Genomic DNA, 18442 nt, shown 5'->3' with positions numbered 1-18442 from the left:
CGGAGTCATGAAGATAAATTTGTTTTTGACGTAGAAGAGTTGACGTATAACTTCTAGCGGGATCATAGTAAAATGTTACGTGAATATTCATGAAAAAGTCTTGAAAAAATCAACAGTGAAGATAAAATTTGAGAGACTAATTAATAGTCATTCAGCGTCGCATGAGGTTCAGTTCTCGGAAAAGAATTTTCGCTCACAATTGTGCGTCATGATTATTTAATTCTCTGTCTCATTAAATGAAAATTCAAAATAGCTTCACCTAAATGCAAAAAGTCTACAGACATTAAAGCAACACAACCTTCACAGAAAATGCACAGTTTCTCATGGCTAATCTAAATTCCGCAGAGCTGCGTGAGTTTGGTCGAGTATCAGGATAGGTTACAGGGTACATGTTAGTTTTCTCTGTCACTGTACATTAGGGAAGTAAGTCAACGGTGGGTAGGTAGTCTTGTGTTAGCAAAATAATGAGTTAGGTGTTTGCAAAACTACTCATTTAACGCAAGTCAAAGTTTGAGCGGCAGCAAAATCAAGTATTATAGTCGCGCAGTATGTTGCAAATGCCCGTGAGTGCAACCTTTTATGCGATAAAACTCAGCAATAAACACAGCAGATTTAAAAAGCATGGAAATGCATCAGTAGCCACGCTCCATAACACCATATACCTACTAAAAGCAAAAACGGATGGTCAGTTTAGCAGCCAATATCTTTTCACCATTAAAAGGAAGCCAGCCAATGGCAACAGCGAGAAGAGAATATAAAAGAATCGTAACTTCGTAGAATTTTCCTCATTACAAAGAAAATTCATGCCACAATGGACGGGCGCACGTGGCAAAGCTGAAGTTTTTACCACGAGCAATTTTTTTGAAATTTAATTGGACGGATTGAAAATAACTCTAGAGCAGGTAATTTAAGTGTAGCGATTTCCTGCACGGAAAATGCTACGAGTAATGAAAGATAAACATTGTGCATGACGATTCAAGCGATTTTTAAACGATTTTTTGTTATCTAAATATAAATAAGGGCAAAGACCGAGCTTAGCTGAGTGATGGAGTCAAGAGATTCCCCAAAAAATTAAATCTGGAGAATATGAAAGGATCAGCAGACCTATCAGGTAGATTGGTAAAATAACAATGAATTTGAGAGCGAGTTGTGAAGTCATAAAATGAGAAGTTAAATTCTTATGTACACCAACATTAACTTCTGGAGATATCTAGACTGAAGTGAGTAGATCAGAGTCGTTTCTAGTTTTGCAATTAAACTTACTAAATTTATCCCATGTAGGAAAATAAATTAGGATTTTAAAATGACTATAACGTACTCAGAACACTAGCGACCACCGTAACTGCTTCATCATTGTCAGGAAGACCAAGTGGGACGCACAGCGGTTTGCAATGCAATAAAATCGACAATGGTAACAATTGTTTAAAAGTTTTCAAGATGTAATTCACTGTCTTCCCTCATCTGCAACCACGAATAAAACAATCTTGATTAATTAACTGCGCAACAGACTATACCAGGAATGTCAGCCAAATACTTAGAACTATAAAAATAATAATACTCTAAAACCTTCATTCAACAAACTCCAACTATCACCAACAATCTAGACCTAATTATCATTTCATAAATCTAACTTGGAATGTGTAGCAAGGAATTGTATGAATCTCTTCATAGTTGACCCTCAAGAGACATTTCTATTGATATCACCACATATATTCAGTAAAACTTCGATGTAGCAAAAGAAAAAAAAGTGAAAATTTGTTGAATTCCCTTGTGGAAGAAGGAGCCAGTGAAAATTTACAGAAGTCAGCTTCTGATTTGAATTACCAGAAGCTGGGGCGACTCTAAATTTTGTTAGGGGAGGTAAATTCAGCATCTAAAACTAATCAATTTGTCCTGTTCAGCTTTCTATTTGATATGTTCGCCAGCAGCGAATGATTCACTTGAAGGAATAACAATGGAATGTGATGAATTCAGCTAAGTAAACCCTATTTCAACATGGCTACGATGCTCTTTACTTGCAGCGTCATCCTGATCAACACACCAGGCGAGCAGACTCCTAAATGGTACAAGTATTAAAATATGAATACTCTATTTTTACGCAGCGTAACCACTAGCTAGCAAAAATATTCCCGAGTCTACTTCATCATTAACAGCCCATGTAGGAAAATATCCAAATGTTACGCTTTCATATCTAATTAACATTCAGAATTGTCATCTTCAGTAACTAAAGATTGTGTATCTTTTCCCGTGTCTCTTGAGGAAGGACTGAGTTCCTTTGGCCTCAAGTTGAGACTTGGCGCCGTTTTCTGCAAGATGGCCGACGGCGACAAAATGGCCAGTTTAGACGGCGTCGGCTTGAGGGGTTTCGTCCCGGCGCCTCCGGAAGTGACCACCCCCAGAGGCTCGCCAGTCAGAGTAGCTGGTCGCTCGGGCGTCGAGTCTAAAGGAACCTCGTACAGGCCTTTGACTCCCGCGGCATCCTTTTCAGAAACAGCGGTGCCAACAGCAGAAGTTGTGTCGGATGACGCACCCATGGCTTCGTACATGGGGTTACTAAAGTTGTGGTTCTCACCTCCACTCAAGTTTATGTCACTTTCTAAGGGAATCTGTAGGAATGATTCAGACATGAGACAGTACAACGTGAAGGAAGATGGCCGCAGTACTGGAACTCGGTCGTTGCCGTTATGTTCAATGTACCTGGTATAACCATTAATCACAATTGGGATTTCTCAAATTTAAAACCGAAATAAAAACCCAACGACGTAATATTTGTCTTTGAGGATAGCTTGAATGAATTAACGACGCAAAGAATCATCTAACTAAAAATAATCGTATATAAAAATGTTTAGAGGCCAATTCACTACCAAAATATTTACGAGTGCGTTTAAGATATCAAGTATAGGATCCTCGAATAATAACGATCGATCTATTGAGAACGGAGAGTAAAGGTTTGAGGTAAATAATAACGATCGAAATATAACAAACGGAGAGTAAAGGTTCGAGGTAAATTTGAATGCCGTACCCCGTTGCCAGTGTCGCCAGCTCCCCCGAAGGAGGTGGGGCCGATTTCCACGTTTGTGCCCTGGCGGAAAACGACGCTCGAGCCCGGCAAGCCTCGGCCCTTCAGAGTACTGCAGTAAAGACAGTCAAATCTACAAGCAAATCAAAGAAATATCGATTACTAAAACATTAATTTTTATTCAAATGAATTATGTGCCTAAGAGATTCTATTCCGTACAATGAAAAAGGAGGCAATTATCACAAATTTGGCTAGTATATGAATGATTTCCACCCAGCCTCCCCGCAATAGCTCATCTGGAGCTAGTAATAGCTCAATAGCCAGTGCAACTCTTAGGTTCTCACATGTGTCGCCTGCTTAGGAACACATATAGCGCAGCTACAACGCCAAGGACGAAGAGACACAGGACGGTGGGCACGACGACCGACGTGGGCGTCCAGTTGGGGGGCGAGACGAGGCTCCTGGCGACGTATTCCTCGCAGCGCTCGCCGCTGTAACCGTCCCGACAAATGCAGCTCAAGTGATCGTCGTTGCCTTCAACGGCTTCACACACGCCGTTCAGGCAGCCGCATTCCTTGGGGTTGGCTTTGACTGCCTCGTGGGCTACAAGTACAAATCGAGATTAGGTTATTTAGCAGAAACTAAATCAGTTTTAGGCCTATAAATATTATATAGAAAGTGTTGATGAAGAATTTTCAAATGAGTTGTAGTGCTTATTCCTTTTTATGCACTGGACGAAACGGGGTGATTTCAATTCCCCAACTAAAAACAACATGCATGCTAAAGTTCTGAAACGTTAAACGATGAAATATTCTGAAAAGAATGGAAATGTGGCCAGAAATAATTATTCAGTTCACAAACTAAAACTTACGAGCATCGCAAACGACGCTGCTTGTCTTCTTCGTTTTGCCATCAGGACATGCGCACTTATATCCTTTGGGTACGATGAGACAAAGATGACTGCATGGGTTGTCCGTACGGCACACGCTTTCGATGGAAGTGTTATACCTCTTGTCGGCGAACACTTTAATGCTCGAAGGGTTTACATAAGCACCAGGTAATTTCACAGGAACGCCACGTCCAAACTTATCCAGATGATACAGCTCTCCGGAGTCCCGTGTAACCCAGTACAAGGTTGACTCGAACACATCCAGAGCCACTGGATGCATCAAATGCTTGCCACTCGCTACAAGACGTCGTCTTGTACCATCCTCTCGCATCATTTCAATCTTGTTAAGTTTCGTATCAACCCAATATATTGTGTGATACATACTGTAGTCGAGGGCTAGACCCGTTGGCTGACTGATCGCATCCGACACGATAATACGCCGCTTCGTTCCGTCCATCCAAGCGGATTCAATCTTTGGAATGGAACCAATATCTGTCCAGAACATGACGCCATGCTCGGGATCTACTAATATCGATGTCGGGTCTTCCAGACCAGTGGCAACAAGAGCATTTCGGTATCTGCCATCGAGTGTTGCCACAAGGACGGCACCTCGAGGTTTGTTGCCACTCCTGTCAGTTTCAGTCCAGTAAAGATTCATTGCTGCCCAATCAACAGCGACGCCACTTGGCTTAGCGCGGCTCTTTATGTCCAAATCTTGTGCGTAGCCTACCGTAACATTTGCTCTTTCTGGGGAGCCCGGCATGTACGATCTCTTAATGGACTTTTCGTAGGAGTCCGTCCAGTAAACAATTCCAGACCGTGGCTCGTAATCCAGGGATTCGATGCTGTCACCCCGTATGACATCGAAGCTTCTTTCGGCGGTCATGTTGAAGGCCCTAATTTCAGGTCCATTGGAATATACCAGCGTGATAGATCCTTGCGATAAGCGGCATACGCCTGTTACTTCCACATCAAAACCGTGATGGCAGTAACATCCGTAGGTTCCGTTGATGTTGATACAAAGATGAGAACAGTTGTGAGAAAACTCGGCGCACTCATCTATGTCAGCGCACACCTTTGGATTGTTTGGAACAGTTCGGAAGCCTCGAGCGCAATGACAGACGTAACCGCCATCTTTGAGGTTCGTGCAGCTCTGTTCGCAGCCTCCTGTGGTGCAATTTTGACCAGTGTGGCAACCCAGTTCATCGGACATGTCACCACAATCGTCTTTGTGATCGCAGATATTATGGTGTGGGACACACTTTTGGTTTGCACATCGATACTCGGTAAATATGCAAGGCCGGGGAGTATGAGAACAAATTGTCATGTTGTTTTCGTCTGACCCGTCACCGCAGTTATCCACGCCATCACACTTTTGATAGAGAGGAATACACTTGTGGTTGTTGCATTGGAAGCGTCGTAGTGTATTGCAGGTGTAATTGCTGCAGAGCTGTTCCCGTTCATCAGAGTTGTCGTAGCAATCATTGCTGCCATCGCATAGATCGCGCATTTCCACGCAAAGGTGATTGTCGCACTCGAATTTATCTGGTGAGCAATAACGACCATCTGGGAACCGAGGAGGACAATCCAGTTCGTCACTGAGGTCTCGACAGTCGCGATCTCCGTCGCACCTGAAATGATCTTTGATGCAATGTCCAGATGAGCATTGGAAGTGACCAGATTTACATTCGTGGTCACGGCAATCTTGTTCGTCAGACTCATCGCTGCAATCATTATCGTGATCACAGCGCCATCTGCTTGGAATACACTTCTTGTTCTTGCATTGAAACTCTGATTCTGAACATTTACGGTACTGATTTTGGCACATTTCATCTCGTTCATCTGAGTTATCCCCACAGTCGTTCTCAAAGTCGCACAGCCACCTCTTTGGGATGCATCGCTTGTTGTTGCACTGGAAGTCCCCTTTCTCGTTGCATTTCGGGCAGTTTTCAGGAAGTTCATCGCTGCCATCGCGACAATCGTCCTTGCCGTCACAATAAAGCCAGTGAGGAATACAACGGTAGTTAGCTCTCCCAGGACACCGTCTCCAGCCCTCGGTACAGTTCTTTTGACGGCACAAAAAGGCCGGCTCGTCCGAGTGATCACCACAGTCGTTATCGACATCGCAGTACCACTGCTTGCTAATGCAGTTGCCATTCTTGCAGCTGAATTCAGTTTCTTTATCGCAAGGTCTGTTTTGGCAGACGGTTGGATTTTCATCTGAACCATCGGCACAGTCAACGTCACCATCACACTTCCAGGACTTGTTAATACATTTGCCTGATGTAAGGCATTTGAACTCTAGGCTATTGCACTCTATATGGCAGTTCTTTTCATCAGAACCATCAGGACAGTCGCGATGTCCATCACAGAGTTGGGTGGACGCCGTACAACCCTCGCCACTCTCGCACTGGAACTGTCCGGCACGACACTTACGCTCGGGACAAACATCTCCGCCTGGTTCGTCGGTTCCGTCACCGCAGTCCTTTTGTCCATCGCATTTCCAGTACGATGGGATACATTTTTCATCATCACCTCCACACCGGAACTGGCCTTGCGTGCAATTGGCGGTACATGATTTCATGTTCTTGTCCAGAACGAAATGATTTGGGCAAGCGCATTTGTAGCCAACAGTCTTGTCTTTCCGTGGCGACAAGAGACACAGATGGGAACAACCGCCATTGTTATTGCCACATGGATTGTCGTAGGGCAGCTGACGCAAGGGATGGTACACATGCAGATCGTAGGGTCGATGTGTCGTGTTCCGCAGATACTCAAAGTCTTCTCCGGTATATTTGTTCGCCTTCAAGATGGCTTTGAGGTTCCAGTCAGTCCAATAGACGTAATCATCAAAAACTGTTATAGCGAAGACATGAGGAACTTTCTCGCCTCGGAGAATTTCGTGTCTGTTCATTCCATCCAAATCAGCAAACGCGATGTAATCAAGATGAGCGTCCGCCCAGAAAATTCTATCCGTAAAGTAATCTATAGTTAGGGCGTTAGGCCAGATGATCTTTTGATCAAACGTCAAGATTCTTGAGAAGTCGGAGCCATCCATGCCTACCCTGCCGATGTAGGACTGCAAGTGCCAGTCCGTGAAGTAAACATACCCAATTCCAGGATGAACTGCAATAGCCCTGGGATCATTGATACCGTCATTCTTGATCGTGAGACGGTTTCTGCCATCCATTTCAGCAACATCCAAATGTTTAGTGTGACGATCAAGCCAATAAATTTTTCGACCAATCCAATCCACAGCGAGGCCTTCTAGACCATGACTATCATGCTTGATCACTTCTTCCTTATCTGTGCTATTAATCTTGGCCTTGTATATAACTTTCGCTGAGACGTCAGCGAAGAAAATCTCTTCGTTTTTCACATCAAAATCTAAAGCTACGACGTTCCTGAGATCTTGTTGCATGAGCATGTATTGCGACCCGTCTGTTGTCAGACGTCTCACGTAATATTTATTTGAGAAGAATATCCAGGGGACCGTGTCGTCGATGCGTTTACAGCTCTTGTTATCGATCTCCCTGACGTAGTAACGGTCATCACACTTGCAACTGTACGAGCCTGGCGTGTTGAAACACTCTTGCGAACACACGCCCGGCTGTTCCGTGCACTCGTTTACATCCTCGCACGCTTTCTTATCATCCATCAGTCTAGAAATTAAAAGAGATAGTAACAAAATTACTTTAAAAATTTTCAAAACTCGGAGTCTTCATAAAAAGTTAGTGACGAGAAAGCTAATGATAGAAATGCAATATTTCAGAATCTATTACATTTAGCATTAATATTTGCTATTAATGATGCATGCATATTTGAAATAAATACTTCAAAACCCACAAAAAAGAAAGCAAGTTTGCGTTTGATTTTTTACAGTTCAAAAGTGTCGTACATTGCGAGGCAGTTTGCTTCCACATCGGATATAAAGATACCCAGAGTGTTAATGTCAACGAAAGGTGAACACCACGCGAAAAGTTGCTTACTTGTAGCCAGTGTTGCAAGCACACTCGTAGCCGATGATGGTGTTGATGCACTTGTGGCCGCACTGGTTTATCTCGACCTTGGCACACTCATCCACATTGCAGTGTAAGGGCTCGTCCGAGTCGTCCTTGCAATCGGAAACTTTATTGCACACAAGCTTCAGGTCGATGCAGTCGCCGTTCTTACATTGGAACTCTCCAGCAGCGCATTTATTCTTTGGTTCTGATGGGAGGAAGCGTACATGAAAACATCATTGATAATTTGAGCAAAATAGCTTTTTAAATAGTTTTTTTATTACATTCAACAGCCGAGCTAAATGTTGCAGTAATTGTGGATGGTTTTCAGGGGACGCTGAGATGCAATTGTCATAAAGGAAGTTTAAATTATTCAGATTTAACGATAACTGAAAAGATATGTGTTACAAGTTAGTGACTTATACCGTGATTTTGCTAAAAAAATGAATCATAACGTACCGCAATTAGTTTCATCGGAATTGTCGCCGCAGTCGTTCTCGCCATCGCAGCGGTAGGTCTTCCTGACACACTTAACATTGGCACACTCGAACTCTTCTTCAGTGCAGGTGCGGTATTTCTTGCTGCACTCGATACCCTCGTCAGAACCGTCCCCGCAGTCGTTGTCGAAGTCACACACCCAATCCTGCACGCAAACAGCAAGTTTGCTGAATAGGAAACATTTTTGGTATCCTAACACATGTTCCATTCCAAAGGCTCGGCTGACTGAGAGTTTCCCATGATGATCCTGAAGGTCTACGCAATCAATCAGCGATGTAAATACTACTAAATGTACTGTAATACTGTAAAATATACTGTAAATGTATGTAAAATACTGTAAATTCAAATTGATGTGTAATTCAGTTGAAAAGTAACGAATATATCCGACTGATCTATGCAGTTGATCAGCAGACACATTCGGAAGTAGGTATCAATAATGCTGATCAATGATCAGAAGAAGATCCAGATGCTTTGCCATAGTTAGATCCCACAATTAGGATGCATGGAAGTAAAAATTAATAAAAATACGAAAAAATGATACATAACTTGAACAACAACAATTTTGAAACCTGGTTCTGGTTAATCGGACTACTTTGTGACAAAATTATTTTGGTTCTTATATAAACAGTTGGTTCTCATGCTGTTGTTCGCCGCGTTTACATCCCTCAGACCATGAGTGGGGGCTTATTAACCGTCGAGCGGGAGAGGGCGATCAGAAGCAGAAGAAGGTGTTGTGTCAAGTGGAGGGGATTTTCACATTTTTGACAGCGCGAACGTTCCATCCTTGGATGCAAGGTGGTTACACGAGCCCTAGGGCAGCTGTGCTAGCGCATAGGGCGGTAGGGGGCGAAGGAGCTAGTGGGGGAGTCACTACACTGGCGTCCTCGGCAGTCTACTCGGTATGGGAGGAGTTCATCCTAAGTAGGGTGAAGGAGTTCACCCAAAGTAGGGTGAACTCCAGGCAAGATACCAACCACTAGGAAGGGGCAATGTGACGGCCAAAACTATATCACCGGGAGGGCTTCATATGACGGTCACCAGAACGAGTAGAAACGAGCAGGAAACAAATTGGTCCTTATAATCCGACACGATTTTCTAAATAATATAGTTTCGGTGATTTAGTATTTGCCCTAAACAAGCGGGTGGTCCGATTAATCAGAATTAATTCTACAAAAAAAATCTTTGTAATTCTTTACATAAATCTTTACAGTAAATCTTTACATACAAAAAAATTTGAAGAGTAAGATATGAACGCATTTCCCACCTTGTTGATGCAGCGGTTGTTCTTGCACTGATACTCGTTCTCGCCGCACTCTTTGGGTGGAGGGCAGTGGTTGATGGTGCTGTTCTCGTCAGCTCCATCAATACAGTCGGGGTCACCGTCACACACCCAACGCTTGGGGATGCACATCGCTCTCCCCCACTGCTTGTTCGCCGAGCAGTGGAACTCTTCCTTCTCATTGCACTCGCGGCTGTCTGCTTATGAGGTGACAATTAAGATCAATATAAGACATCAAAATCGTAAGCCTGAATCTGGTATTAAATAAAATCTTATAAAAATAGTTCCTCATTTCAAAATTTAAGGATATACGAATAAAATTAAAAATAAATTGCGGACCTTGATTAACTTAGATATATCTCTTTCTTAACGACGAAGGTTTAAGGTCCAAAATGTCCAATAAGGTCTAGCTTACACCGACTAAGACACAGGCAAAGTGCACAGGCTATTCGTGTGATCCGTAATACGCATTGTATTATACTTTTTCGGTCCATGGGATTATTGTATTATGTATGTATCAAATATTACACTATTTTAGCGTCATCATTGTTATATAGTTGTATATGTCAACGAGTATATTATATGCATTAAACGAGTATATATACATTATACTCGTTTGATGTCTTGATACGCATGACATGTTCATGTGATGGAATATTTCAGAAGAATGGACAGCTACTCACTGCACTGATGGCGGTCGTCTTCATCAGAGCCATCAAGACAGTCGTTGTCGCCATCACAGAGGTAGATGTTGGGGATGCAGTTGCCGTTGTCGCAGGTGAAGAGGTCACCGAAGCAGGTGCGTCCCTCCTGACCACAATATTCCTCAGGCTCGTCAGCGCCGTCACCGCAATCGTCGTCCCCATCACAGTGCCACGTCCCAGGGATACAACGATGGTTCGTACATCTGCAAACCACAGGGATACAACGATGGTTCGTACATCTGCAAACCACAGGGATACAACGATGGTTCGTACATCTGCAAACCTTCTGCAAACCACGCGCAATTTGTGTTAGTGATTAATGATAAAGTCTTTTTTTTAATTTAATAATAATTTTAATGATAAAGTCCCCGTCACAGTGCCACGTCCCGGGGATACAACGATGGTTCGTACATCTGCAAACCATGCGCAATTTGCGTTACATCCGACGACGACTCGGAGACGGAGGACGACGAAGGCGGCGCATCAGCGTGACCGGGGACTAGGAAGTCCCGAACTCATCATAAGGTCATAAGGTTAGTGGTTAATGATGAAGCGGTTTTCGATATTTGTTAAATGAATAATTTCGATACTTGTTAATGAATAACGATGTTGTAAATAAAAAAAAACTTTAATAACTTTGGATGCAAATTAATTCTACGCGCAGATGCGTTTAAGATAAACGACTGCAATAAGTGGAAATAGACTTGAATGAAACAATTTCCATTTTTAACAGGTAACACCGACAGAAATTTTGGACGATCAACAAACATGACTGCATGACTGCTTTACAAACATGATCAATATAAGACAGAATTTTCAGGCAAATAAGAATAATAGCATATTACGTGAATAAGAATACTAATTTTGTCATAAATATTTCAAGTAACAACAAATTTCGCGTGGGTGCTATCAGTACCATTATTTAAAACGGATTATTCTTTTGTCATAATAGTTTTCCTGTCAATAGATTGCACGCTGCATAAATAGCTTTTGCATCAATAGATTGCATGCTGCCTAAATAGCTTTCGCATCAATAGATTGCACGCTGCATAAATAGCTTTTCATCAATAGATTGCACGCTGCATAAATAGCTTTTGCATCAATAGATTGCACGCTGCATAAATAGCTTTTGCATCAATAGATTGCACACGCATAAATAGCTTGTCGCGTCAATAGATTACACGATGCGTAAATAGCTTTCGCATGAATAAATTGCACGCGGGTACAGACCTGAAGCTGTTGGGGGGACAGGATCGGTTGGAACAATGCAGTACGTCTTCGTCAGAGTTGTCACCACAGTCGTTGTCACCATCACAGAGCCAGTAGGGCTCAACACAGATGGTGGTGTTCTGGCACTTGAGGTGGTGCGTGGGACACGTCACTTCAGGGCAGCGCTCAGGCGACTCGTCCGTCGTGTTCTTATCCTTGCAGTTGTTCACGCCGTTACACACCTGGATGGGTGGTTAATTACATGATAATAATTGTTCAGGTTGATACATATGACTGATTGTTGACGAAAGGTTATTAGAAAATTAAGGTAATGGTAATTAAGGTAATTAAGGCAAAGTAATGTATATAAAATAGAAGTGGTTAATTATATAATAATCATCTGTTCAGGTTTATAAATATGACTGATTGTTGACGAAAGGTTATAAGAAATTTTAAGAAGTAAGATAATGTATACAAAATACAAGTGGTTAATTACATAATAATAATGTGTTCAGGTTGATAAATATGACTTATTGTTGATGATAGGTTATTAAAACATTCAAGAAGTAAGATAATGTATACAAAATACAAATGGTTAATTACATGATAATAATGTGTTCAGTTTGATACATATGCTGATTGTTGACGAAAGGTTATTAGAAAATTCAGGAAGTAAGATAATGTATACAAAATACAATAGAAATAACGGAACATGAGCTCCCGCACATACAAATTGAAACTTCTCAACCATAGTCCACGGATACATATACTATCATTAATTCTATTCGTAGCTAAAGGTCAAGCAACGAGAGTCAAAATACAATGAGCTTTAATAACTGAACTGATGATTGTCAATTTATATATTCAATAAAGTATACCTGGCTGATGATTATACCAATAAGGTATACCTGATGATTCCCATTTTATATAAAAGCAATAAAGTATACCTGGCTCTGAGGAATGCAGCGATGGTTGGCGCAGGTAAACTCGCCCTCAGCGCAGTCCGGGTACTCGCATCCCTCCTCGTCGCTGCGGTCGCCGCAGTCGTCTTCGTGGTCGCACTTCCACGTCGAGAAAATGCAGCGGCCGTTCGAGCACCGGAACTCGTTAGGCTTGCACGTGTGGTAAGCTACGAGATCAAGAACCATGGCAAATATGGTAAAACTTATAGACATTGGAAAAAAAACAAGGAAAGAGCTTTGTGAAATCCAGTCATTAATTTTTTCGTATCAGTTTCAATGGAGCTTAAGTAAAATAATAAAATAAGAAGATTCAACTCAACGTTATCAGTGAAATTAAGGTACAAAAAATGTTCAAACTGAACAAAAATGTAATAAAAACAACTGACAAAAGACGGGCGTTACTGACTGCAGTAGTTCTTATCCTCGTCGCTGTTGTCGCCGCAGTCGTCGGAGCCATCGCAGGCCCAGAGTCTGGAGATGCACTTGCCGTTGCCGCAGTAGAACTTGTTGCTCTGGCACGTGTGGTTAGACGGACCACACATCTTGCCTTCGTTGACCAACTTCAGGGTGTTGTTGCACTTGCACTCCACCTGCAACAACAACAACGGTTAACATCACCTGCACTCTACCTGCAGCAACAACAACGGTTAACATCACTTGCACTCTACCTGCAGCAACAACAACGGTTAACGTCACTTGCACTCCACCTGCAGCAACAACAACGGTTAACATCACGTGCACTCCACCTGCAGCAACAACAACGGTTAACATCACTTGCACTCCACCTGCAGCAACAATAACGGTTAACATTACCTGCACTCCACCTGCAACAACAATAACGGTTAACATTACCTGCACTCCACCTGCATACAACGGTTAACATCACCTGCACTCCATCTGCAGCAACAACAACGGTTAACATCACCTGCACTCCACCTGCAGCAACAACAACGGTTAACATCACTTGCACTCCACCTGTAGCAACAACAACGGTTGATACTGCATCTTTAAATACAAAAAATTGAATTTGAAGCAAGACTGAAGAATTACCCTCACAGTAACTAACCTTGTTATCAGTGCTAGGGTGACAGGACTGGGCGCAGCCGCCGTTGTTCACTTGGCAGGGGTTGAGGTTGCACTTTTGTCTTGTGCTCGAAAAGACGTGGATGTCGCGGGGAGATTCCTCCAGCCTGCGTACCATCTCTACCATGTTGCTGCCAGTATACTTGTCTGCCCTGTAGACGCCCCGTAACTGCAGGTCCGTCCAGTAGATGTAGGATCCGTGCACCGTTATGGCGAATGGGTAGATTGTTGCCGCTACCAGCAACTGCCAGTGAAATAGGTTCAGGCAATTAAAAATCCCGGTAAGTTCGCATGGGCAGTCTGGTGGCACAATATATTAGGAAGCAAGGATATCTCCTGTGTCTAAAACATTTCTCACCGTATATTCAGAAATACTAAACCTAATACCTCTATCGTTGCACGAGTAATACGGTCAAGTATGCGCAGAGCACACTTTTTTTGAAGATTTAGATGTATACATTTTCCCGTTTACATTTGTAGCGTAAAATTGGGTAGAACAACTATCTAGCGTACAACTACAACTGTAGCTTATTAACTGGGCGGCTTTAGTGACAAAATTTCAGATCATTTAATCATAACCGTAAATTTTCTTCGCCACTTTCAATTACAGAATATATTTGGAATATTTTAAGATTATGAGACAGAAGATAGCATGCTGCATAAATAGCTTTGGTCGATCTGTAGCTTTGGTCGATCGTAAAGTAAATCGTAACATGTATATATATATATATACATGTTTAATCACCTCTCGCCTGGTTCCGTTCAAGAAGCTCCGCTCAATTTTCTCCTTGACGGCATCAGTCCAGTAGAGCATCTCGTCATCGTAATCGATGGCCAGGCCGCTGGGCTGCGACAGATCCGTCGACACGATCTCTTCACGATACGATCCTGCCATCGTGGATCTGTAGATCTTGCCCGACGTGCCGAAACGACCCCAGTCCGTGAAGTACATGTGACTGTAATGACAGGTAAGGTTATTAGTTAAGCAATGAGATTATTACTTAAGCAATGTATTACTTACGTTGAATTGGGTCATGCCGTTGTAGGTAATGCTCCCTCATTGCACCGCAAATGTTAGAGCAGAATAAATGCAGTTATTTCTTCAAACTTGAAAAATATTCAATAGTTTTTATGCATAGGAACGATATGCTGGCACTTAAAATTCTCGGAATACACTATTTAACACTACATTACATTTATAAAAGTGTTACATTTTATTTTTTATTTATATTACATTAGATCATTATATTTTATAGAAGCATAGATTAACTTATTATTCGATCAGGACTAGATACAGGATCATCACCCCAAGCATGAGATCCTGAATGATTGATTTAAATTTCAGATTTCTGATTTCAGATCCTGATTTAAATAGCCACTGACTCAAAGACTCATTATAGAATAGCAAAATATGTGATCCTGGCTCCATGACGTAAACAATCCATACGTGAATTAAAGAAAAAAGCATTATGCAGATGGCGCTGGCCGGACTCACCCTCTGCACGGATCTAAGACGATGGCTCGGGGCCTGCCGACTTGTATGATCATCACGACGTCGGTGCCGTCCATGTTCATGGCGTAAATGCTGTTGTTCGCTGAGTCTGTCCAATAAATTTTCTGTGACACCCAATCGAATGCCACGCCATCAGGATTGATGCCGTGTTCAATGATGGTCTCTGCGTTCTCAATGTTCGGAGACTCACTCGACAAGATCGATATTTTGGTCTCAGGGCGAATCTGCGTGTAGACGAGTTTTTTGTCTTCGAAGTCGTAATCGATGCCCACGACGTTCATGAGACCCTCGATGGTCTTGAATGGCACAGTGGTACTCTTAGGTGTCAATGAAAGACTCCTAATTTCCGTTCTTGTTGTGAAGATGATGAATTCATCAGAGTCTTCACAATTGCGTTGATTCTCGGCGAGGACGCCTGATGCGCAGGCGCATTTAAGACGCGTGATGTTAGGCGCGTCGATGGGGAAGCTGAAGCAGAGCTGCTCGCAGCCGCCATTGCCGAGACGAGCGCAGGGACTTTCAGCCTGCACATCAATAATTATTGTAGAAAACTCATGGGAAACATGGGAAGTTTGGGGGAAAAGGACTGCAAGCAGATCTAAAACTTTCGCCTAACATGTCGCTTTGGTTTTGAAACGTACAGAACTAACTAGTGAATATAAGTAAGAAGGAATGGGAGCATGGCTGATGAGGAAAATACATAACGCCAACTTGAGATTTGTTCTTAATTAATGACAAACGACAGCCAGAGTTCACCGTAAGTAAGAGCTAGAGCAATATTTATACTCATTCAATGTCATTCGTCAAACTTGAAAAGCCGATCTCGACTTATGAAATAATTTCCATAAGAGTACTCACTTTGGAAGGCTGGTTTCCAGCGTCGTATATGGCGATGTCTCTGAGACTTCTGAGGTTGCTCTTGAAGCGCTCGGCCTGCGTGGTGTTGCCCACGTACTTGGATGCCTTGAAGATGGTGCCCAGGTTGCGGTCCAGCCAGAACACCGAGCCGTTGAAGAGCGCCAGGCCCATGGGGCTCGGCAGGTCTCGACGGATCACCTGGCGGTTACCGCCACTGAAGCTCACCTGTGCAAGAGAAGTGGATCGTCAGAAAATATTTGAGAATTCAACTGCCAAGAAGGCAGTTGAATGCCAATGTGGCAGTTGAATGCCAACTGCCAATGTATGACACGTAACGGGCGAATGAGGGTTGGTTTGTCTTTGCAGAGCAAAATATTCTACAGCGTTCTATTGTACATTTAGTGGCACAAAAACTACCGTTCCCAGGATCATTGATGAATGTAAACTGAGATAGAAGATAAAGCCATATAAATGTGAATAATTTGAAGTAATCTAAATAGATATAAATAATTTTCAAGCCTTAATCCTGTTGGGAAGAAATGATATCAAGATTGTCTCGGCACTGAAATTACAAAAACAATAAAATAAAATTATACAACCGTGAAACACTACTAGGATAGGAAACAGTACTTAGATAAGACGATCGAAAAAGGTTCAGAATGTTGGGCCAAACATAAGCATATATGCTAAAAAATAAATGCTGAAGTTGGGGCACAGAACAATGATGCAAGAGGGGTACAACGAGGTACGCTAAAGCTACCTTATTGATGGTGTCCAGTCTAGAGTCGACCCAGTAGACGTCGTGGGTGAACATGTCCACGGTAATGTCACGGGGGTTGCTCACGCCCGACGTCACGATGGGCTGCCACTTGGACCCGTCCAGATAAGCCTTTCCGATCACGGGGAACTGACCGTAGTCTATCCAGTACAGGTATCTGCGCGTCATGGTATGTATCAATTTACTTATGGAAATTGCTCAAGTAAATAATTATTGGAGTATTAGTGGAACCAGATATCAGAGTATCTGCGCGTCATGGTATCAATTTATTACTGGAAATTACTCAACTAAAATATTATTGGAGTATTAATGAAACCAGATATCAGAGAAACAGCAATGGTTAACGACTATAATAAAAAAGGAATACATGGAGCTCAGACCGTAGCATATCCATTCATGTTATCCTTACACAACTCAGGACGAAGGAAAGGAAAGAAGCAAAAGTTAGTGGATAAGAACGAATTTATAAACTCTTCAGTGCAGCAAAACATCTTTAGAATTTCCAACTATTATTATTATTATTAAAATATTGTGATGAAATACATCCCGTATAAAAATATTTATTCTTACTATTACTTCAAGCGTACGTAGCTATTAGTGGCTGAAAATATTATTAGAGGTTTGTTTTAAACGAACCAAAACATAAAAAATATTCATCATATATGAAGAAATATAACAAGCAATAAGATAAACAATTGAGTGGCATGTGCCGTTGGTGATCACAAGTCTATGTCGCGTTGCAAACCTAAGAAGGAAGAAATGAAATTAAACGCTCAAATATGCAAGCGCAACTAATTCCTTCTTAGCGCACATAAGATATAATCTGACTTTTCAAAACCAAAACAAAGTGTAAACTAAACTTTATCAAACAAGAATATGATGAAATCAAACAAAAGTCAATTTGATGAAGTCAAACTCAATTTGTCAAAGAAAAAGTCAATTTGATGAAGTCAAACTCAATTTGTCAAAGAAAAAGTCAATTTGATGAAGTCAAACCCAAAGAAAGTGTAAACTAAACTTTATCAAACAAGAATATGATGAAATCAAACAAAAGTCAATTTGATGAAGTCAAACAAAATTCAATTTGATGAAGTCAAACTCAATTTGTCAAAAAAAAAAGTCAATTTGATGAAGTCGACTCACCTCTTGACAGGGTTGACAGCGAGCTCCCTAGGGGCGTCTTTAGTGAGCCGTTGCAGGACCTTCCTATGGGTGCCGTCGAGCCAGGAGACCTCGACATGAGTCTCGTGAGGGAACACGTTCGTGAAGTACATGTTATTCGCGATCCAGTCGATGGCAAGGCCCCTGATGCCGTTGGACCCGATCCCGCTCGAAATTATGGGTTCTAGGCTAGACCCGTTCGGGTTAGAGCGATAAATGCCGTTCAAGCCGATCAGGTTAAACTCGATCCAGTAGATGAAGTTCTTGAGGTAGTGGAAGTCGACGTGTAGAACGTTATGGCCTGAGGAGAGTTATGATGAGAATCTTATAATAGTTGAGCTATACATCAAAAAATGTATAATGATTAATTTAATATTATTAATAAGAGAATACTTTAGGGGAACTTTCTTGGTTTGAGTTTCAGAAAACAAATACTAAAAAAACATAAGAAACACGGCTTTGTATATCAAATGAGAAGCTCGCTATCT

At 42.1% G+C, this 18442-nt stretch overlaps 1 protein-coding gene across 1 annotated transcript in view; it reads right to left on the bottom strand.

Annotated features, from left to right (window-relative positions):
* Positions 1 to 1810: 1810 nt before the first annotated feature.
* Positions 1811 to 18442, bottom strand: part of LOC108682640 (low-density lipoprotein receptor-related protein 2) — a 43928-nt gene continuing 27296 nt past the window's right edge. The window contains exons 31-47 of the mRNA XM_047882518.1: positions 17937 to 18255; positions 16776 to 16950; positions 16016 to 16240; positions 15140 to 15681; positions 14390 to 14600; positions 13628 to 13888; positions 12968 to 13151; positions 12547 to 12728; positions 11621 to 11841; positions 10370 to 10593; positions 9672 to 9883; positions 8369 to 8552; positions 7898 to 8117; positions 3891 to 7570; positions 3364 to 3622; positions 3023 to 3131; positions 1811 to 2606 (exon numbers count right to left, since the gene is read on the bottom strand). Of these exons, the coding sequence (XP_047738474.1) occupies positions 2196 to 2606; positions 3023 to 3131; positions 3364 to 3622; positions 3891 to 7570; positions 7898 to 8117; positions 8369 to 8552; positions 9672 to 9883; positions 10370 to 10593; positions 11621 to 11841; positions 12547 to 12728; positions 12968 to 13151; positions 13628 to 13888; positions 14390 to 14600; positions 15140 to 15681; positions 16016 to 16240; positions 16776 to 16950; positions 17937 to 18255 (7619 nt within the window). The 3' untranslated portion in view covers positions 1811 to 2195. The remainder of the gene's footprint in view (positions 2607 to 3022; positions 3132 to 3363; positions 3623 to 3890; positions 7571 to 7897; positions 8118 to 8368; positions 8553 to 9671; positions 9884 to 10369; positions 10594 to 11620; positions 11842 to 12546; positions 12729 to 12967; positions 13152 to 13627; positions 13889 to 14389; positions 14601 to 15139; positions 15682 to 16015; positions 16241 to 16775; positions 16951 to 17936; positions 18256 to 18442) is intronic.

The sequence above is a fragment of the Hyalella azteca genome, unplaced genomic scaffold (assembly GCF_000764305.2).
Source record: "Hyalella azteca isolate HAZT.00-mixed unplaced genomic scaffold, Hazt_2.0.2 contig10644, whole genome shotgun sequence".
Lineage (NCBI taxonomy): Eukaryota > Metazoa > Arthropoda > Malacostraca > Amphipoda > Hyalellidae > Hyalella > Hyalella azteca.
The sequence above is the reverse complement of the archived record's forward strand: the minus strand, read 5'-3'. Positions and strand labels throughout refer to the sequence as shown.